This window comes from Serinus canaria, chromosome 4 (genome assembly GCF_022539315.1).
Source record: "Serinus canaria isolate serCan28SL12 chromosome 4, serCan2020, whole genome shotgun sequence".
NCBI classification, from domain to species: domain Eukaryota; kingdom Metazoa; phylum Chordata; class Aves; order Passeriformes; family Fringillidae; genus Serinus; species Serinus canaria.
This window is the reverse complement of record NC_066317.1, coordinates 62,939,045-62,962,495: the sequence shown is the minus strand read 5'-3', so window position 1 is coordinate 62,962,495 and position 23,451 is coordinate 62,939,045. Positions and strand designations below refer to the sequence as shown.

Here is a 23,451-nt window from a genome sequence, read left to right as displayed (position 1 = left end):
GCACAAAGATTTAACTTTTAGTGTATAAAACCATTCTGCATGTCCTCACTTGTTAAAAGACTCAGAGGTACACATGGTAGTTCTAGAGCTGCTTAAAATGCCAGAAAAATATTCATTTCAACTAATTTTGTTTTGAAACCCAGCAGTTTTGCAGTTATTCATTACTAACCTGGCTGTTAAAGTTGGAGAAATGACAACAGAGGCAAAAATCTTCACCATAGCCATTTTACAAAGATCAGCTGCAGAGCCTATGAAAGAAAGCGATCTGGTTTTAATTTAAAGTATGCAAAAAGAAAATGTTCTTCTTGGAACTATGGCATAGGAACAAAAAATATCAGAAGATTCTGAATTATAAGAATTTTGTAAACTAGCAGATCTAATTATTGTAATATGAGAAACATTTTAAGATTAATAAATAACAGAGGAAGTAATTATATGTTAGTTAAAACCAGAAAATAACAATATGAAATCATGTGTTAATTAAAGGTGAATTTGTCATTCACGACTATGTTGAAAAAATGTTTTCTATAAAAAAGGTATGAAATTATCTATCTCTAAGCTTTAATTAAAATTTATCTATTAATCAATTAAAGGTTAATGTCACAAAAGGTCAGAACATTGTTTCAGTGCTGCATTTCAATTTGGAGCCTTAATTTTACACTTTTTCATATTTCCATGTATATGTAAAGTATATTCATTACATTACAGTGTTAAGAGCAGTGGTGCATAAAAGTGTCATAGCATAGAATAAATGACACATTTCTGGTCATCAAGAGGCAGAATAATTCTCCAGGCCTGCAGTTTGGTGAAGGGCTTTGTTCTGATCCAAACATTTTACACAAAAGATTTATCTGATAAAATATAAAAACAATCCTTTGAGTAAAGAGTGGAACCCATAATCCTTCTTAAATATTAAACATCCTAAATGTCCTAGATCGAGGTCATTTTTACAACCCTGTTAACTCAATGAATTCTGAATGTTTTCTTCCAAATGATTCCACTTTCAGAATAGGGGCAGAGAACAGCCAGGTAGCCAAGTGACAAGGGTACTCTGCTGAGAGGTAATCAGAGAATCACAGAAATCTCCAATCTGAAGGAACCCATAGAGATCATCAAGTCACACTCTTCAACTCCCTCCTCCCTTCAGGACTCTAAATCTGAACCATGTGACTGAGAGCATTGTCCAAACACTTGAACTCTGTCAGGCCTGGGGCTGTGACCACTGCCCTGGGGAGCCTGTTCCAGTGCCCAGCCACCCTCTGGGTGAAGAACCTTTTCCTAATATCCAACCTAAACCTCTCTGACACAGCCTCATGCCATTCCCTGTAGTGACAGGTCCTACAGCTGTCACTGGAGAAAGGAGCTCAGCACATTCCCCTCCACTGCCTCTCTTGAGGAACCTGTAGACTGGGATGAGGTCACCCCACAGCCTTCTCTTCTCCAGGCTGAACAACACAAGGGGCTTCAGCTGCTCCTTGTAAGTCTTTTCCTCAACACCTTTCACTGACTTGGTGACTCTCCTCTGCACACAGTCTGACAGTTTGATGCCCTTCTTCTATGGAGGCACCCAAACTGCACACAGGATGAGGTGGGGCCACACCAGGGCAGAGCAGAGCGGGGACAGTGACTGGCCAGGGAGGTTGTGCCTGCTGCCCCCCAGAATACAGTGGGCCTTTTTGGCCAGGGAAGAATATCTAAGAGAACAAGGACAAAGGCTTAACATCATTTCTTTCTCCACAGTCATCTATGACAAACTGCCCCCTCTGGATCCCATAGAGAGACTCTTTTGCTCATTAACTGCACCCATGCAGACCCTCAGCTGATCGAGCTGGCAATGTCTGACTGTGGGTTTAGCCTCAAATACCTGTCTTGTTTTCCTGTTCAAATGATGTGGCAAATTACTCAACACACTGCAAAAAGGGACAACTGATATAAAAAGTAAGAAACGCTGTTTCAGCAAAGATAAGGTAAATATCTTAGTGATTGTGAGAATAAAACTATACTGAGCCTTTAGTCCATACAAAGATATGTTCTAGATATATTCCTTATGAAACACTGTAGAGTAATAAAATTTGAAAGGCTTCTCAAAATATTTTTTTACAGAAATATGATTTTTAGAGGTATCCTATTTTAAAAGAAAATAATTTCCTTTTAAAAAAGAAAATATTAAAGATAAAACAAACTGTTTGCTCCATGGGAATAGGTACAACTGAATAATAACTGGAGAATAATATGCTGTACATTGGCGAAAACTACTGAACTGGGAAATATTCAAAATAAGAAAAAAACACTATGAAGGAAGTGTGAGAAACCCAATTGTAATAATTCATAGCTGTAATTCTACATTCATCTCAATATTGTCATGCATTTGAAATGTCCTGCTATCAGTTGCTGATACCAAACTCAAAATCTAAATTACTTATATTAATTTGACTATTAGGCATAAACGCATATTAAATGCAGTTTTAGTATACTAAATGTGACAAGAGGTTTTACCATAATTTAGAAAGTTTTTGTAGACTTCAAATATTATCTAATAGCTGAAATCTTCAAATTAAAATATATGGTAGTCTAGAATTAATTTTTTAATAAAATTTGGGAATACCGAATATTTTGGAATTCTTAATCCTTGCTTCACCACACCTTCTAATATTCCATTTTAAGTAACAATTACATTATTTTTCATCAGGTTTGTGCTCCAGTATCACTTGAACTGACAGTGAAATCTGACAATCTTATTATTGTAGGTACATAGAAGTGAGTGTTTCATAGACAGTCCTGTGACAGCCTTGCTCCAGCTCTTGGGACAGATGGACATGGCAAAAGCTGCTCAGAGGGCTGTGTCTCTTTATCAGTGCTGCACTAGTGCTCTGCAGGACTCACAGAATGAGAATCAGAATTAGAATTCTAGACCTGTAGGTAGCTTTGCAGAGACAGTATTTAAAGACTGTCAAACATGACATAAATACTTAAGTAATTTTAAAAATGAAACATTAAAATGAATAATATTTGGAGAGAAAGTGATACTTTCGACAGGAAAATTCAAATAACTTTAGAAGGAGCATGCCATCACCATGTCTAGAAAGCACTCTTTCTTTGCCTGTAAATTGTACACTCCCAGGGTAACTTAAAGAAAACCCTGTCAGCATCATCCAGTTAAAAAAATAATTCTTCTAAGGGACATCAAGGGAGGGATCCCAGTCAGGCTGACAGCTCAGGTTTTTGTTCCTTTGGCTGGCTAAATTCTGTACATACCTGAGTCCCAAGTGACCTAACCAGAGTATGTTATTGCATCAGATAAACTAATATGTGAGCACAGAATGCTGACTTTTACATTTCCAATCTATATGTAAAATGGTTTTCTGTGAAAAAAACCCATCTTTTTTCTTGGTCTGCACAGAATTAAGTTTGAAAATTCTGCAAAGAATGACCTGGATTTCAAAAGAAATAATGACAATACACATTATTTTAACATGCTGTATTTCTGAAACTAAAGCTACTTGGCAAAATAAAAGCTGGAATCTGTAAGAAACAGAATCACAGAAACCCTTCTGGAGTAACAGACTATAAAAACCAGAAAAGAAAGTGTTTAAAGAAACAATGCATCTGAAGAACAGAATTCTAGATATTCTCTCCATACATAGTTTGCATCAATACCTACATTTAACTATCACAGAGCACTTTAGTGTATTAGAACATTTATACTGTTGCTGTTATTAATATTATCATTATTATGATATTATTCTGTTTACTGGCTATTTCCAAGGTAGACAGAATATATAATTTTAACTTCTTTTTCACAGGAAAACCCACGCCCACTCTAGTAGACGACTCTAAGATTCATTCTTCTGAGATTATCAGAGTTGTTGCCCACTAAAACTAAGCAGGCATAAAGACAGGTGGGTAGAGAGGAAGGTAGGGAGGCAGATCTTTACCTTGAACAACAAAATTTACAGCCTGCCTCTCTGCTTGAGTGCGCAGTTTGTAATCCTGTGCATTGATGTTGGCCAGGGGCCTTTTGCGTCCCATTATGGAAACCACGTAACCTTGCAGGATTTCAACAAAAATTACTTTTATGTGATACAGAGTGATTAAAATTTCAAAAATCCTTTATGAAAAATAATAGTGATATTTGTAATTATGTGCTGCCTGAGTCAATTTAATATTTTGTCCCCTGAAACTAGTCAAAGCTTATTTAAACCTTCAACACTTATTGTATTTTTGGTTTAAGTATTATTTAATTCAGAGAATTGGTACATGCTATACAAGGAAAACTTTAGTGCTTTAAGGCTGTTAAATTTTTATTAGGAATGCCTACTGATAAAGCAGCAAATTCTCTCTGTGGGGGATGAAACTATAAATACCTAGCAGAATTAGCTATCTATTAGCAGCCATAATTAGAGCTTTCCACACAATGAATAGTTTACTTGGGAATAGTAAAGAAAAATCAATTTGTAGAGTAATTAAATCAGTAATGAAAATTTCCCAAAAATACAAAATAGGTTTTTTTGGGGGGAAAAAAGTTGATTTTTTTTCCATTTTTTTTAATATAGTATTTCTGTGTTCCTTTCACAGCCAAACTTCCTTAACTCTAGTGTGGTGGGATTTTTTAGTTTAAAAGAAACATAAAAACAGAGTTAAAGCTTTATGTTAGGCCCTATGATGTATTTTCCTAAAAAAACCCTATTTGGAGGGCAAGTGAGAGGAGTTGAGATAGAAAAAGAGATGTGAGGTTCCTCTTGTCAAAATAACACACACAAACTTAGCTTATATTCAAAAATAAACTTCTTATTTTAAGAAAAATGAAAAACCATCCATGTTAAAAATGCATCTTTTTCTTTATATTTCTGATCACCTTGACTACCCATGAATTGTCATTAGATACCATGGAAATTCAGACTGACATAGTTTCATCTCCTCTGCTGTACAAGCACAAATGGTGAGGAGACCTCTTCAAACAAAAAGGTATCACCTTATTATGGACAATACATACCCAGGCTTGTGTGCAGAGGATGAATTAATTCAGCTTTCTGTGAATTAGGGCATTTCCAGGAGGGCTGATACCAAAAGTACCAGTTTTGAAACAAGAAACTGAATTATCTGTAAGTAAGGGTATTCTTTGGCAAATCAGTCTTCCCAATTTAACATTTTCCATGAAGGACAGTATGTAAAGATAGAATTTTTGAAGCATTGTATTCTTAGGTAAAATCAGATTTGCTGCAATCTCCTGATTCCTGTGACGTGTGACTCCTCATAACTGAGCAGCATCCCCTGACAAAACCCACCATTTGTGTAACAGTGGCAGAGAAGGTGCCTGGTGTCAATGATTAATCTGCAATGCATGCCTGAATGAGGCCTTAATGTGGTCTTTTCAATATGTCAATAATTTCATAAAAGCAACAGCAGGATAGTAATATATACACTAACAAATATCTTCCTCATAATAGAATTATTTATATGCTTTTCTTGTCTGCATGGAGTATGATATTCATAACACTTGAAAAATATTAGTCAGGGGGATGCTGCTCACCTTTGAACTGCAGATAAGTTAAAATATTACCTTCTAATGAGCCCAATAGGTTGGAATGGTTTTTTTTTGAAAGTTAGAATCCAAGGTGGATTAACCAGAAAAATATTAAATAATATTGATCTGCTGCAGATTTCTGAAGCTTGTACAACCTAAACAGATTGCTCTTCTACCATTAATGGTTGAAATGGTTGAGAGGCAGGAGTGTGAGAAGGAGTAAGAAGTAATTAGACAACGGTGTTTTGATGACTTTAGAATATTAGTCACGACATTCCTGTCTACTGAACTCATAAAGCAGATTCTCTTGCACAAAAGTCTGGTCGTTGAAACTCATTCACTTTGAAGAATGCTGAGTTATTTTAAATACATCATAAATATATCATAAATGTATAATATTTTATTACGTATGTTATGTTTGGCTTAATTACAGCTAAAAATGGATGTTCAATAACTTCACTTTTCTTGAGCAATATTAATAAACGAAGGAATGGAAATGTGTGACACAATGACAGTTCATACTTCCCATAGCTTTTGAGGGCCTACAAAGCACAAAAAATTAATACCACAAATTTTCATGACTAGAAGTGAATTATATGTTTCTGTCATGACACTCACCCATACAGTGATCGGTAATATTATATTACAAATTTACTATTTATTTCTAAAAAATGTCTTAGTACTGCATGCCCTATTAAGAAACAAAAGAACTAAGTTTTGACAGTTCTGCTAATTAGCTTTTAAAAGACAATATTTCAAGCAGCTATGTTTTCTCAAATTACTGCACTCCTAGGATTCACTAAATATAAATGAATATGTAGACTAAAAACAAATTTGGTGCAAGAAGAGTTTGCAGCTGCTGGCTCCAGAAGCACGCTGCACACATCTGTCACTACAGCTACCACCTGAACTTCAAGAACATAAATTCTGATTGATGCAAAGAGAAAATAAGTTTAAAAAAACTGGCTGTGCAAATTGACTGAACTTCCACGGTCCAGCAGCCACGTACCCAATTTATTAGGTAGAAGATTCCTTGGGCTTTTTTTCTGTTGGAGTACATTATATGTCAAAATGATGCAGTGTAACTTGACATTAAGTGGGGTTCATTCTGGGAACAGATGTCTTATTCTGTTAGTATCTTTCTGAGAAAAGGCAGACTTAACCAGCTCCTTTTAGGGCTACAAAAAGAAAAAAAACCCAAGCCCCTGATTCACCAAGAAAGGATATTCCATCTTTTTCTGTTGTCCTGTAACTATCTGAATTTGGGTCAAGTTGAATCTTTGTCTTCACCACTGTCACACAGTGCAAATCAATAAACAAAATATGGTCACAGATTTGGATTACCTTTATTCCGGCACTGCTCAATGGTTTGCTTTGTAAATTCATGCACTTTCTTGTATTTTTGCATAAAACTCTCTATAAATTGACTGGCTTGAACAGGAGTAATTCCCAAGCAGTCAGCGAGGCGTTCTTTACCTGGTGGCACAGAAATTATCTCTATATGCAATAAAGCAGAACAGGAAACCACTACATACAATAGCACATTCATGCACAATTAGTGGAATTAATTAACTTTACTTACCTCTATGAAAGAGGATGGATCTGATACACTAAAATCATATTGCAAAGAAATAGATGCTTAACCCTGAGTTTGAATGTTTTACTGAAGTTACTGGATTAAGTATATAATTAGTAGGAAGTATATAAGAAGTATGCAATTAAGAAACCCCTAGTTATAATTTATACCTATAATGTGGTTGAAATCTCTTTTTCTCACAGAGCAATGCTGTTACTTTAAGCATCATATGCAACACTGAGCTAGTGTTGCAATCTCCAAACTTTGAAGAGCAGATAAAGATTTGAAATTAACTTTTAACAAACACAAATGTAATGAAGATCTAAAAAAGGATGGAGATGTTTAAATTTAGCTACAAGTTTTAGAATTCAGTCTGAATTTAGAAAGGATGTTTGGAGGCTGGGTCCCATAGATTTCAAAGAGTCCTAGGCACCTCAATGTCAGTAGAAATTGGGGTCCAAGTTCTGAGATAAAAGTGTTGGAAAAAGAAAAAAATGGAAAAAGAAAAAAGAGAAAAAGTGTTCCAACAGAGGGAGAAGGAGTAATAGCTTTTGGACAGTATATAGGTGCACAATATCTGTTATGCTGTATCTAAGAGCATTTATAAGAAAATGTGGAAAAAAACCCTGAAGATATTCCAGAGTGTTAAAATACAAATTAAGAGCTACCTTTTAAACCCACTTATAAATCAAACAGTTCCAGTAAAAATAAAACATACATCAACATTAGTCATATGAAGTTTGAAAGACAGATATATTTTTGTCAGCTGCACAGCAACACAGAGCCAGCACTGTTTGCAAAGAACATAAGCTGAGAGGAGACACCTCAAGGCACCAAAGGCACGGAATAGTCATTGTCACAGTAAGACTGTCAAGAAAAATTGTCTAGCACTTTAAAAAGAGAGAGGATTGCAGCCATCTAAATGCCATCACTGTCAGGCTGATGTGCATTTCAGAACAATTCTTGTAGTATTTTGTTCTCAGTCACGCCAGGATCTGCACTGAGCTGCAAGAACACCAGTCTGGACAAGGTGCTAGAGGAAGAAATTCACACAGACATCCAGGATGACATTTGCTGAGCTATTATAGATCTGTACTCTTTTTTTTTTTTTTTTGACAGCTAATTAATTTGGGTTTTCTTCCTGGGTCAGCAAATGACAAATCTATTTGATAAAGCACACTTTACTAACAGCTAGGAGACTACTGTAGCTTCCTTAGAGAACTGTAACACCTAAGTTTGTCCATGTTATCCATTTAAAGAACTATTAATATACAGAACAATTGCATAAAATACCAGGAAAATTAAAGCACAGTATTACCAAGGATGCCTGGAAGGACCCAGGGAAATGCAGTTCCCAGAAAGCAAAAAGAGGGGATTGAACAGCCACATAATTGTGTCAGATATGCTCCACAGTGCAGGAGCACAGGCCATGCAAGGCAAAGCCCAGGATGGACTAAACTTTCTCTGAGCACTCTTCTTGAGTTATCTGTGCCAGGGTAATTATCAGCAGCAGCCTGTGAGCTTCAGTGTTCTCCATTCTGCAATATCTTTTAAAAATGAAAGTAACATTAGTTTCATTTAAACACTGTGATAGCACTCTGTGTCAGTCCAGGGCTTGAACATCCAGCCATTGAATAGAAGGAATTCCTTATTTTACAGAACTTTAAGTTGCCTGTGTCTTACTTCTACAAGATGACTAAGGCAGAAGCAGGTGAACTGAACTGCTCTAAACCAACCAAAAATACTTATAGAGTGTCCTGAGCTGGAAGGGACCCACAAGGATCAATTCCTGGGCCTGCACAGGCCACCCCAAGAGTCACACCATGTGCCTGGAAGTGCTGTCCAAATGCTTCTTGAGCTCTTGTCAGGCTTGGGGCTGTGACCACTGCCCTGGGGAGCCTGTTCCAGGGCCCAACCACCCCTCTGGGTGAAAGCTTTTTCCTTTATTATCCTTCAGAATTAAAGAAAAGACCTTGAAAGCATGAACCAAGTGCAACCTAAGAAAACAAAACATACAACCTAAGAAAACAAAAAGAAAAAAATGAGATTACTATTTATTACATGAAAGGTTTTTATTAGCTCCTGTAAGCATAATACAAGCAAGCTCCTCAGGGAGTGTTTTTGTAGTTTTCAATCCTAAAATAAATATTTTTCACACTCTTGAGTTGTATAAAAATGTCTCATTTATGAAAAGTGAGCTGTCTTTTGAAGGGAGACAAACTGTGGGTGGAATTCAGTCCATCAATTTCAGGTATCTAATAATTACTTCTTGTCAGCCCAGTTTCCATCTAAGTGGTTTAATGATATAATTTCATGTCTTAATTAGGATCTGATCACACTTCTAATACACTGGAAACTTCTTATTATCTTTGAGGTGCTTCAACTGCCCTAGTTTGAGAGAGAGGGACACAAAGCAAACAAGTAAATGTAGACACATATCACACTGCTGCACTGAAATCTTTAGTGCCTGGTTCAGAGGAAGTGAGGGAGTACCAACACTGTGCTTAAATATAAATATTAAAGTTCTCTATAGATTAGTAGACAGACATAGGATCCCACTGAGCCCCAGGAACTGAGGCATTTCTGACTCTATACAGAACTACAGGGCATTTCACTGGTGGTGATTCTTCTGATTACATCTGGTATCTGCCTGTTCCACCCACAGTGAAGGGAAGAGATAGGAAATGTGTACCATTTGCATGGACCAAGGGGCAGGGGTCATAATGCTGGCATTTTGTAAAATAAAACCAGTGATGAAACCATTCTGGTGGGAAATGGAAGATTTGATTCCAGTCTCAGCACAGACAGGTCTAAATTTATAATGTAGGGTACTAATGCTGGGCTTTTTTGATATAGATTTTAAACACAGAGGTTTCAAATGCAACACAGCTTAATGTAAAAATGCAGGTGTGTATGCACACACACACACACACTCTTAAATCTAAAATAGATGTTTGGAAGAGCTGAATTTGATGCATTTCTTCCCAACTGAATGCCATAAATGATAAATGGAATACCCTGGCTGATTCTGCCTTTGGTTCAAGGACTCAGTGCAAAAGATGGCTTAGAAAGCATTCACAACCAGGAACTCAAGATGTAACATCAAGTGTTTCCAAGTTACATAAAGCTGGCAGCCCAGGGCTATCATTTCCTAAATTACTTTTTCAAGAACTCATCCTCTATAGAGAAAGTTAGTCAGGTGCTCACTGAAGCCAGTTGACAAGGGCTTCTAGGCTGATGACATACATGCATCTGTCTCCATAGAAAAGGTAACTTGAAGCATGTATGAAGCATAAGGAGTGTAGGGCATCATTTAGAAATAGCAGGCAGTTTTGGAAAATGTGAAGAACATCTTGACTTATCTGGGACCTGGTCAGGACTTAGGCAGAATGGGTAACAGTGGATTTTCTGCAGTTGTGAAGAAATGGCAGCAAACATTAAGACTCAAAGAAGGGAACACTTTCACACTGTGAGGGTGAGCAAGCACTGGCACAGGTTGCCCAGGGAGGCTGTGGAGCCTTGAAGAGCCCTTTCTCCAGCCTTGAAGACACTGAAAATCTGGACACAGTCCTGGGCAAACAGCCCTGCTTGAACAAGGGGCTGGATCTGATGACCTCCAGAGGTCCCTTCCAATCTCTGCCATTCTGTGATTCTATAAATGTGATTTAAAACAATATTGGAGTTTTTAAAATTTCATTGCAGTTATTCTCATCTCTGTCTGTATACTAAGAAAATTAGTTAATTCTAGTTAATTTATTAATTAAAAAGTCCACTCAAAATTAGACATATGCTTCAGTTATATCAGCAGTAAATAAATACAGAATCAGATAATCTTTGTATATGGCAATGTAACTACATTAATTTCATAATTTTTATACTGAGTAGATAATTTAATAATACTGGATAAAAATATAAATGCAATACTCTGAGAAACTCTTACCCACCTTTCTAAATTCAGTCTACTTATATAAATGATGAATTAAGTATAAATTGACAGTCCTGGTTTTTCCTTAAAAATGCCTACCTGCTCCATAAACCACAGAGTAAACGATACGCTTTGCTTGCTCCCTATCAGCATGTTTCACTTGTTCAATTGGAATCCCTTTCCTAAACAAACACACAAAAATCACACATTTTCAGTTACAACTAAATTGTTAACCCCACAGAAAATTTATTTAAAGTCAATAATCATTTAATAACTACAAAATTGTAAGATGTGAATAGATGTACTTAAGGGCTTTTGTTGTCAGCCAGGAATGCACAACTTCATTACAAATTTTCAAAGTGATAATCCGTAGGAAATTTAACTATTTATTTTCATTTTAATCTTCTCCCTTCCTTTTCAATTAAATTCTTGGTTAGGAAAAATTCTACTACTATTTCACTAGTTTTTTCAGATTGAGGAGGATTTAATAGTGGCTCATGAGAAAAACTAATTATTTCCAGCAGCAGCATTTCTTCAAGATGTGAGGGTCTAGAGACTCAAAGCAGAAGTCTGACCTAAAGCTTCTTTAAATAAGATTATTATCAGGGCTTCACTAACAGAAATATCCAACCTTTTTTCAAGAAATAACTGATTGAAGTAGGCACTGCTTGCTCCATATGCCTTACAGAGATCCACAATAGCAAGGCTCCATAGAACAGCACAGTGGCTGATTCTGAACTCAAGAGTGCATCCAGATTACTCCCAGCCAAGTGTCCTCCTTCCCAGTTCCCATTCTCTCCCAACTGACATAAAGCAGTCCTACAAAAAGGCTGATGGATTTAGCAATGAAAAGGGAAAAGGGAAAAGTCATAGAAAAGCTATGACTCTGCAATCATCAAGTATGTGCCAACTATAGTTTTCCTTATCAAAATGCAGCTTCGGAAAGAATACTGAAATTAATAACAACTGAAAGCACTGAAGAATATTGATCATTTGGTTTAAATGGAATAGTGTTGAGGAAATCATATTCTCACTCTCTGAAAACAAACACCTACAAAAATTGTATTTGAAACATGGAGATTAATTGCTATCAGAGATACCTGATGATAGCTGCACCATTTGGGAAAAAGTGTCTCTCTCCCCATGAGACTGTCAATTTTTTTCATGAGTCTGGTTGCATTTTTAAAACCAAAGTTTTCTATGGTTTGCTGCGAAAGCTTTTTTATCATGAAAGATGCTTTGTTGTGAAGGTTTTAGCTGAGGAGCTTTGAGAAAATGGTGTGTTTCTGTGAATCTTCCTCAAGGAAAATCTTTCACCACTATTAAGATATTCAAATTTCTAGAAAATCAGCAGAGCCACAAATTTTTGCTGGCTTACCTCATACACTGATTTTAGCCAAGCCTGTGCTCAGTGCTGGTATAATTAGGCATTCTGAATGACAAATAGGCAGACACTGGATGAAATCAGATTTAAGGAAGACTTTAAAGCAGTACAGATTTTTGAAGAGGAAAAATAAAACTGAGTATCATTTCCAGCCTTCATTGGACAAAAAGTCTTTGGTTTTGCAGAAGCTCACATTGTTCCTTTGACTACTACTAACTGCTTAAAGATGAAACAAAACTTTTCACTGCTCAGTTTAGTTGAGAAACAAGAGTAATTTAATAGTGTTTCCACCTGTAATGAAGACTCTTCCCACTTAACCATTCTGCTAGTTTGAGACTCTTACAATTTACTTTCTTAGCTATGGCAGGTCAAAAGTTCATGGATCTTTTTGAATACAATAGGTTGAGATTCCCAGTTGTACCTGAATACAAGGACAAAGTGGCAATAGGAGCTAATAAGTGCAGAATTAGGAAACTAGACATCATTAAGGATTTCCTGAAACAATCTCCAGCAGAAAGACTTCAGGAATTTCCTGAAGAACCTGGCAGAGAACTACACAGACACTTGAGAAAGCATTGATCCCAAGGGAAAATAGAATCTGGTAAGAGCAAATATCACCTGAGGACCTTTCTGACATGCAACACTAAGACTGGGGAATGCTGAAACTAGGGAAAGCCTAAAAATGTAATACTACTTTCCTAATACTGCATAATTTGAACTAGAGAGGATTGGACAAGGCAAGGAATGGGAGAACAGGAGCAGAATTTACTTGCAGATTTACTGAAGTCAGAGGCTAGAAACAACTGAGAGGCAGTGGGTACATCAGCTGCTCACTTCTCTGGAAAAGAAGGGCTACAACAGAAAGGACACAGTGGGTAAGAACTGTGGAGAGCTGTAGGGGAATATAGATCCTCATCAGACCATGGTACTGAGGGACAAACAAGGTGAGACTTGCTGAGAGGGACTGATGGTTCTAGAGAAGTTTTAGCAGTGAAAGAAGACACCAGAACTGGGTTGCATGCAAAACTGCTGCTAGAACTTTGATTATGATTTTGCATTATCCAAACTTCAGCTTGGAGGGCTGACTGGAAAAAACAGAAATAGTTTTATTGCTGTAATGATGACTGGCAGTGTCAGCAATCACAATAAAACCTTGCCTAACAGGTTGCATTGGTGCAGATGTACATGAATCGTGTAATCATGGCAATCCAACAGTCACTTAGCAATTCCTGGTCTGTGATTAGTCATGAAACACATGGAAAAAATAAAAATTTCAGAGCCTTATCTTAAATATTTCCTTCAATATAATGTTACAACCAAAATGGTCAGTCAACACCTCCAAGCATGTCAGTGGGAAATGTGAGCATTGGACAGAGAGGCATTACATCTACTACTCTGAGTATTTGCAAATTTATGTGCCACATAAAAGAATACATAATTATAAGGTATGAAATTGCCATATAAATCAAAACTGCCTGAGCAAACAGAAGCCATTAATCATAAGTATTCTTTTTTTTCATAATAAATGCTTTTTTTCTCTTTGTATTGACAATTATTGGCTTCTACTAGAGTGCTTGATTTCTTCTGTAATTCAGAGAGGCATTCCTGCAGTTTGAGGCCAAGGCTGTTTATTCCTTGGAACAATAAAATTAAAGGGGAGGTGTGCGGTTTCTCAGAACTGCAGCAGCCATGTTAGAAATCCCCAGTGGGCTTTCTGCTTTATCCTGTTTCCTTTACAAACTAATTTAGGTTTGTGATAATTGATTTGTTTTAATGGGTACTGTGAGAACCTATTTCATGATAAAATCTTTATTTTGCCTTTGGACTCATCATGGAACACCCATAATATTGATATAAAGACATTGTGATCTGCATACTTGCATAAGAAGTTTTTAGCAAGCCATCCAGGGCATGAAAATATTCAGTACTAAGGAGTGGTATATGTAACAGAAATCTTTAGTGGAAATTCATTTTTTAAAATAGATTTGAATCTGAAAAAGGAAGGTGAATGGGCATAAAGTAGTCTTAGCTGCTGGGCAGTGACACTGAGGCTGTGACTCCAGCTCACCCAGCACTGTCTGTACAGGTGGACTAAGAAGACTGTTAATGCAATGTTATAGAAATTGATACAGAAAAAAGCTTAGAAGGAAAAAGAATTTGCTGCAGATTTTGTTGTGGAAACAGCAAATTCCTGAAGGCCTGCAGGAAATAAATATGCAGTTACTAGACCTAGTATGAAACATATTTTCCATTTTACTATAAGCTTCTCATCACTGTCTCTCAAATATGCTGAGAAAAGTTCAAGTTGATAATCAGTATTTTCACCATCTTCAAATCTCCAAATGTGCAGTATTTCACCTTCTACATTCCTGTCCTTGCCTGCATACTTGTCTCAGGCTATTTCCACATCTCTGATTTGCTTGTCCTTTACTTGTTTAGCACTGATTGTAAGTACTTTGCCTTATTATAGTACTTTATTTGATATTCATCTCAGGCAGAATGAAGAACAGCCCTCAGTGCTGGAAGACATGCTCAGGTTGGCAAATCTCAGTCCTGGGAAGGAGTTAGCAGAGCTAAACAATCTAAGAAGTTCTGTGAAAGCAGCAAACAACTTGCAGCCAAAACTGTAGAATATCTAAAAAACACAGTGAGAGTAGAGATACACAAAGTCTTTAAAAAGGTGGCTCTAGTAAGAACTGGATTGTGTGTCTAAAGGGGAATAGCTGCCTAAATTCTGAGAGTAAAAAACATGGAGAAAAAAATTTTTAGCAAACAGTGAAGAAGGATAACATGGAATTATGATTAAGAAACAACGTGAAGATATGAAACAAAAGGAGGAATATATAATTTATTACTTTTTCAGGGAAAATACTTTGAATATTATCATAATTTCTCCAAAATTCACCATTCATTTTCATTTATTAATGACATATAATGGACATCTCAAAAAGTTTCTACTGAATTCAGTCTTAAGTCTCTAGTACATAGGAACACGAAGTTTCTTTATAACCCAAAAAAAATAACAATCGTATCTGTAATTTTAACAAAGTTTAACTGTAAACTGGAATAGCACATTTAATACAGAGTAGACATCTCAATGGATTAATTTTTACCTGTACAAAATACTAAAAAACTAACATTAATTTTAGTAAACAGAAATGAGCTCACACAACATCAACACATAAAAAACCCATTAAGATTAGAAAGGCCACAGGGCATAACATATGAGCAATGGCAAAATAAAACCTTGAGAACAGGTAGAAATGGGAGGAAATCAGTCTTAAAAGAATGCGATAAGACATTCCAGAATTTCTGGGAAACGTTGTGTGGTGACGGAAGCCAACTGTTTATGCACAGGAAAAGGCAGAACAAACTCCTCAAACACAATATCTGGCAGGCATGTGTTGCCTTGATCTGCATTACACTCCAGCCAAGCTATGCTCACTCATAATAGCCACAAACCCTTGGCTGCTCTCTTGCATCTGCCAATTAATCCAAGTCCAAGCTGTGAATTGTTGATGTGGGAAATGAGATGGAGTGGCATTAAATTCATTTTATATGCTGTCATTAATGTCCAATGAATGAGTCAATGTATGAGTGAGTACACATTTGTTCATCTGATGGCTCTTACAGCTTTTTATGTTTTCATCAGTGAACTATATAAATCTCATTTTCCATCACCTGTTGCTGTTTAATAGCAGATGAGAGTTTTATATTCTGTTAGTTTGAGCCTGGAACTTTGTGTTTGGATATGAAACAGGTATGGACATTTATGTAATCAGTAAAATTAGAAAAGCCCAGTTCTACAGCAGCATCACCATTGGGTAGATCATGTAAATTCTGAAAGTTCAATTTTTCAGTTTAGCAAACCTTATATCTGAGGCAGTCAGAACATATATATTCTGTTTTATATATATATATAGATAACAGTTACATATATGTATAACAATGTATATGAGTATCCAAAACATGCAGAAAAAAATTGGCTACCTATAACCCAGTTCACCCACTGCTAATGCAATGAGCAAGGATAAACAATTTTTTTTGAAAGCTGCTATTCCATGACTCATGGAAAATGCTGACAAGGCTCAGGCATACTTTGTCTCAGACATTGTAAGGTAATATGCAGAAGCTAACTTGGAATTACTTTTGCCTGGCTAATCTCTGCTACAAAATACAGAAAAGGAAGAGGCTGGGAAACAGTTTCTCTGAAGACATTGTCATATCAAAATATATCACTATTTTTGTGTTGTATCAATCAAGAGCTAGACATAAGATATGAAAAATTAGCCCTTTTTTCATACAGAAATGAAAAATGTATGGTTTCTATGCTTTCTGTAAGGATGAGGCATTTACACAACTATGTTCAAAACAAAAAAAAATGAGATTCTTCCACATAAGAGCATGGAGACAGCAGGATGAAAAATGAAATTTTTCTAGACTGCCCAGAAGAGTGGATATATGTTGCCCTGATTTTGTAAAACTTTGTAAAGCCTTCTGATGTTTATATTCTTTCAACAAACTTTCTCACACACAATTCTGTAAATAACCTATGTTTTGCATTCTTTCATGGAGGTGGAGAGAATTGATAGACCCTTGGTCTGTCCAGTGGCATTGGAGAGGTGGCACTGTCACCCTTCAATCCACTGTCACCTTTAGAAAACTATAAATGTTAGAGTCAGAAAATAAAAGTCCTCTCTTTTTTTGTTCCCCTCGAGAGCAACAGTGTCTGTGTCATCATTTTGTGCCTTATCTCAACAGATATACAGTTAAGATACTTTTCTAAAAATAGGAAAAACCTCTCGACAGAGAAGCTGTGGACTCCCTGTTTCTGCAGGTGTTCACAGCCAGGCTGGATGGACTCTGAGTGTCCTGGCTTAGTGAAGATGTCCCCTGTCCATGGTTGGGGGTTGGAACTATATAGTCTTCCAGGTCCCTCCCAACACAAACCACTGTAGGATTCTAGGATTATATGAAAAAAAAGCATCTACAAAGACTAAAATGCCCACTAACATCTTGCCAGAAGGGAAACAGCAGGTCAGGAGTAACAGAAAGATAAACCTTTCTGATGTAACCTAAGTATATATCAGTTTTTTGTAGTATTTTTTTAATCTATGTCACTTCTAAACACTTCTCATGTCTGATTCAAAGGTTATGTCAAATGCCTGTAGTGGCAATTTTATCATTACCTGGGTTGCATAAGTGAGAGAAAAGGTTAGAGAATAACACCAAGAATCTCCTCACAGCATAGAATACCACATCCCTCACATCTCTTCCTCCTCACCTGAAGGGCAATACATAGTATTACATAGTAATACATAGTATTACATTTATATACATGTATATTCAACCCCTCCCTGGCATCAGGAGAAGTGAGCTTCTTCCAGTAGCCACTGACTGCACACGCTGGAAGACCTCTGGCAAGGATCTTCCACGTAAATGTAGGAGTCATGTACTTAAACACAGAGGGAAGAGAGTCACAACACATGATTCAGGAGTTTAACATTGTGTTTTATTTAGTTAAGAAGTTTTTTTTAAAGTTTTTATTTGTGTTCAGCTTCTTTGAATTAAAGACTACAGCTGTCAGCTTGATGTCATCCTTCCCAGACTACAGCCAACTCTAAAACATTTTTGTCATTTTGTCTCTTTTCCCTTTGGGTATGCCACTCTACAAAACTGTGGTTTAATTTATTTTATATGTACTTAGCACCAGGAAAATCTTTATAACCCCTATAAAACACTTTAAGAATCCAGAAGCACTTAAGCATTTTAAAACTTTTTTCCAGTAGCTAATCATAAAATAATTTATTTTGTGTGAGTAGCCTCTAAAATCCACTGCATGAAGATTTATTTCATTAGTCCTCAACCTCCTTTTTAAGAGCATGGTATCTAAATTTCATGTATTTTAGAGAAGATAAAGACATGACTTTGCAGTTTGCTATGAGGGTCAGAAGTCTTCTGTTGTTACATTTTAAAGAAGCAAGGAACCAGATAAAGCAATTGCAACAAGGTTATGTCATAAATTATAGCTATCATCAGTAACAACTTGCTGAGAGATTAATTTAGGTCTGAAATGATCCATTATTTTAATAAAGAAATTTACTGGCATGTTGCTGTTTCAGGTATCAGATACTGAAGAGATAAATTAGATAGCACTTATTTCCAGTGTTCTTCATTAGAAAAAGGCCACGTAGAAGATTTTTCTTTAAAAATGTGCAATTCTGGACATATGTCAGCTGGAGCAGGAAGTCCCTGACACTGACATAAGTACTTGAAAGAGCACACCTTACCCTGCAACCTTCACCTTGCCTCTCCTTCACCCCTACAGGAAATAAAAAAAGGGCTTTCACCTCACATATCCATAGTCTTTTTTTATTTCTGAGCCATGAGGGCAGTCTTATTTTAGGGTTTCTGGGTCTATAAGCACAGAAGAGAAGGAAGTCAGGGTAACTAACTCCCCACGTCAGGTCCCGGTGTGAGCATCGACAGTGATGGGCACCATCACTGAATGAACAAATAAATGTTAATGGATTACGAGGTCTATGCAAACTGGGATGGCATAAAATTTCTGAGGCCATTTGTATAAAACAACAGGGATCAAATGCAAATTAATGCCCTTGGAGTTCTTTCTTTACTTATCACTTTTCAAGTTTTTCTTCAAGCAGCTTCAAATAGTTAAGACAGAACAGCAGCCATTTTGGGAGATGACACAGGCAGCTGCAGCAGAGCATCAAATAATTATACATCTTGGACCTGTCAAAAGTCTCAAAGAAATAGAGGGACCTTCAAAGCAGCCTTTAGATAAATACTAGAAAAGTGAAACAGAAAGAACAGAGTTCTTAACATATAATTTACATAAAAGATGATGTAATGCCATCTCAGACATTACACAGAACGAAACATGGAGCTATCATATTGTTCCAACAATGTATAGTTTGCTCAGGAAAAAATAGGCAGGGGAAGAGAGGAGATGTCACATTACATCAAACATAGTCACATTACATCAACATCCACACAATACAGAAAAAGAATAAGAGACAGACTGTGAAATATCTTGGCCATGCAATCAAAAAAGAAAGAAATCAGTCATGCTATATATAAGGGTCTTGAACAAATTCTGCAAGGAGGGATAAGAAACTGCCTATCCCATCTTTTTCAATCTTCACTATAAACACCTCTTTCAGCTTAAATTTCTGCTATGCCTTGGGTCAACACTGAACTAAAGGCAAAAGTAAAATGAAAAATTAATTGCTGTGACATTCTTGATTTCATCAAAATTTAGCTTGGCATTAGAGTTGGAGTTAAATGAAATAAACGGAAATATTTTACTGAGCTCTGGAGTGTGCTCATAAAACAGAGCATTTTATCAAAGTCACTCTAGAAGGACATGACTGTTTGGAGATAAGAGTTTCATACACAACAAAACCTTTCTATGAAATTAGCAAAGCCAAAAGTTACCAGACACCACAAAACACAAAACAACTGAGGACTATCCAGCCTCCTCAGAGCTTGCTTGCTTTCTCTCTAGTTTCTGTGTTAGTTGTGGTGGCAATTGTAAAACTTTATTTTTCATTTACTCTAGAAGGCTAAGAAAGCATTTAATGTGCAATAATAATAAGCTCCCAATGCGACCTAAAATTAAGCTGTCTGCTTAAACTTCAAGTTAACTGCCTGATTTATTTAAAGCTTCTAAAAACAAAAGCCATTATGCTTCCTGAAGACTTTATTCCCTCTGCTTCATCTGCCAGTCTAAACTAAAGCCACAGCTGCATTTTTACAAGGCAGTGTAAAGTACAAGGTGAAATTTCCACAGGTCGTCATATAGACTGTCAGAGTGAAATGTAAGACAAGTGTTAAATTTCAATAATATAAACTATAGCAAATGAGCTTTCAAAGCATGCAGAAATCTGTTTGCTGCAAAAGCGACACTGTTAAAATATTCCACATCAACACCTATGAGGTGTTGAACTTGGAGCTTAAATGTTTTAAAACTCTGATTCTGAGAAGGCAAACTGAACATCTTCCCTTTTTACCACATACAGCAGGAGCTGCAAGAGGTACAGCCTCACTCACAACTTCTTTACCAAACAAGTTATTAAATATCAGATTCATAATGAGAAGTACCTGCACATAGTACCTGTCCCTGAATATGTGACTTGATTTGAAAGGGCATGCCTTCCCATTCAAACTGAAATTCTCTCTTAACACCATATAAGAAACAAATTAGTGATTCCACACTTTTTATCAGTATCACTCTAAATGAAGGTACAAGATGAGAGATATTTTAGCTATTGATCAGAACAGAAATTATATATATGTAGCAAAAAATGCTTCAGAATCTGTTTCACCAAAGGAAAGTAAGTAGAAGCCTTGAAACCAAAAATTGTAACAGGATTAGAAAGCCAGCCAAGTAAATGATAATGAAATAAATGTTATATTAAGCCTTATTTAGTGTCCTAACAGGAAGCACTGAGTTTAGGACCTCCTGATTTACAGTGAATCAATACAGGCTGAGTTACAAAACCAAACTTCAGAGCTGAAGGATCACAACAGTCACACACTTCTAAAGAGAGACTTCAGCAGAGGGGGCTGCCATGTAACACACAGGAAAACTTTTCTCCACTCTCTTTGAAGCATTCTAGAAGTAACCCTAAATATTCCCCAGTAAAGAGTAGATATGATTGTAACTTGTCTTAATACTGCAAAAGTTTCACCATTTTATACGTGCTCAGTGACATGGAATGTCTCGTCATTGCAACTCCAAAACAAAAGATTTTGCCATTTTCCAATGGATGAAGTGGAATGAATTCACTCAAATTCATTTCAGACATGACATTAAGTTCATAAAAAGGGGAGAAATGAATGAACCCAAGAGACCCCATGTCTTAGAAGATTAAAAGAGTATGAAATAGCCTGGATTATCTAAAAAATCTTCAGACAAATATGCGGCTCCAAGAACCTTAAACTGGTATAGCTCATTATTTGGACAAAAAACAAAACTAAAAGAGCTCTGCTTGGGGTGAAGGGAGCTGTGTAACCCTGTGGCTGCATCTTGTAACTCTATGTCTGCTAATGGGGACAGGAGGAGAGCTAATCCTCGTCCTGTTTCCTTAGTAAAAATCCACCTGGCTAGGCATGATTATTTAATTATTCCTTAATCACCTAACAAACACACAGGTGACATCTCTTGATTAATAATGACTCTGTTCAAGCTTGTTGATAATATTTTCATAAAATTAATATAGAAGGACAAATATTCATATCTGTTTAAAAACCATTCAGCTGCAGATGTGGCATTCACTTCCCAGAAATCTATTTAACTTATCCCTGATTAACTGGCCTTTCCTCTTGCTATTTGAGTCAGCAGCCTAACTGAATTCCATATCTGCTATACCATACAGTTATATGAATTAACCTGAAAAAATACTATTTTGTGGAGGATTAATCTTTAATCTATTTAATACAAAGAAGGTGTTTGAAACAAAGTCATATGAAATGGATATGGGCAGGTGTATATATATTTAGTCAGCCTACCACCAAGCATTTGTGCATACCTGACCTTATCTTTTTCAAACAGACCCAGTTATCTTTTTGTGTGATTCAGCTCATGAGGACTTATTTTGATTAATTTCAGGAATATCCAAAATACCTCTGCTTATATCCTGTGTTCTTCAGAACTCAGCAGGGTATCAGCAGATAGGGCTATTGTCAGGAAGTGTCCTGAATTGCCAAGAGGCTGGAAAAACAAGAGTCCCTATTTTGTCACAGTTCCTACCAGACCAACTGCCAGTATGCAACAGTTAGGCTCACCTGGCCATCACTGGATATAATCAGCTCTGTGAGCCCCCTGCTTTGCAGGTGGTAAAGAAATAAAATCCCACACTTCCTGCAGGAAGACATTCTGCTAAGAACAAACCAAACTTTTCTGCACTGTCATCTTTTTATTCAAGGATGGCTGAACTTTAAAAAAAAAAACAAAAAGAAAGATAACCCAAAACCACAACATAAAGCCTTTTCTCCTTTCAACATGCTAATTTCAAGTAATTCTGTGTTTTGCTTCTCTCTAGGCTTTTTCTTAAGTAATTTCCAAAACCAGCATGTCAGTCTCTTACAAAACAGTTCAGAACAGATATCACCATGATACCACAGAAATACCAGCTGAGGACAGATGGACTTTCATGTTCAGAACATTTTATAAACAGTCTGCAGTTCCCAAGGTTATTTGAAATGAAGTATTCAGGTTCCTCTGACTGTGGCATGGATAGTATAAGCTAAAGACTCTTCCATGTCTTAAAAGCATTAGCCAACCAAGCCTACACTATAAAAATAAAAAGAATTTTTTTTCAGAATGATTGATGGTAAATAATTTATAAATCCCTTAGAATTCTAAGATAAATACACATTCCTTTATTTTAGGTATAAACTGCTATGGGTACAAAGACATAATGAGATATGTCTTCTTCTCTGGAGCCATTTTTTTAAACTCCCTGAAAGCCACACAGACTCAGGTGAACAATTATTATGTCCAGTACTTACTAGAAGGTAAATTCAATACCTGGAAGAAGCACAGGTATTCATGCTGCTCTCCATCACCACACAAAAGAAAGCACTAATAGCATGAATATGAGGGAGCAGATGACAGATGAGAGAGAAGGGAGTATTTTGTGGTTTGGATCTTACAAAACTCAGATCTCAATGTGAAACAGGAGCAACTAGACCACTATCAAATGCTACAGCCTTCTTTCAAACACTGCCATGAGTGTAAGCATTGCACACAACTGCCACAAACCATCCTTTCATTGGTATAATCAGAGCAAATATCACCCTTAAAGAGTATGCACTAACTACCTTGTTACTTTAATTCACCATCAGTAGTGAATGTATACAGGTTAAATTACAGTTCAGAGCTAGAAACTGATACTTTAAAGAGGATGCCTATTTTCACATTGGAATGGCAGCAGTTATGGCAGATTATTATACCTTTTCATACACAACACATCTGTATACTGAACAGTATTAGACCTACTCCTCTACTATATAGT

The 23,451-nt window shown here is 36.5% G+C and overlaps 1 protein-coding gene across 1 annotated transcript in view; it reads right to left on the bottom strand.

The window, feature by feature from the left end:
* The window catches only part of POLN (DNA polymerase nu), an 89,399-nt gene that overhangs the window by 23,143 nt on the left and 42,805 nt on the right, over positions 1-23,451 (bottom strand). Inside the window, exons 18-21 of the mRNA XM_050974105.1 lie at positions 11,125-11,207; positions 6,869-7,000; positions 3,936-4,046; positions 170-248 (exon numbers count right to left, since the gene is read on the bottom strand). Of these exons, the coding sequence (XP_050830062.1) occupies positions 170-248; positions 3,936-4,046; positions 6,869-7,000; positions 11,125-11,207 (405 nt within the window). The remainder of the gene's footprint in view (positions 1-169; positions 249-3,935; positions 4,047-6,868; positions 7,001-11,124; positions 11,208-23,451) is intronic.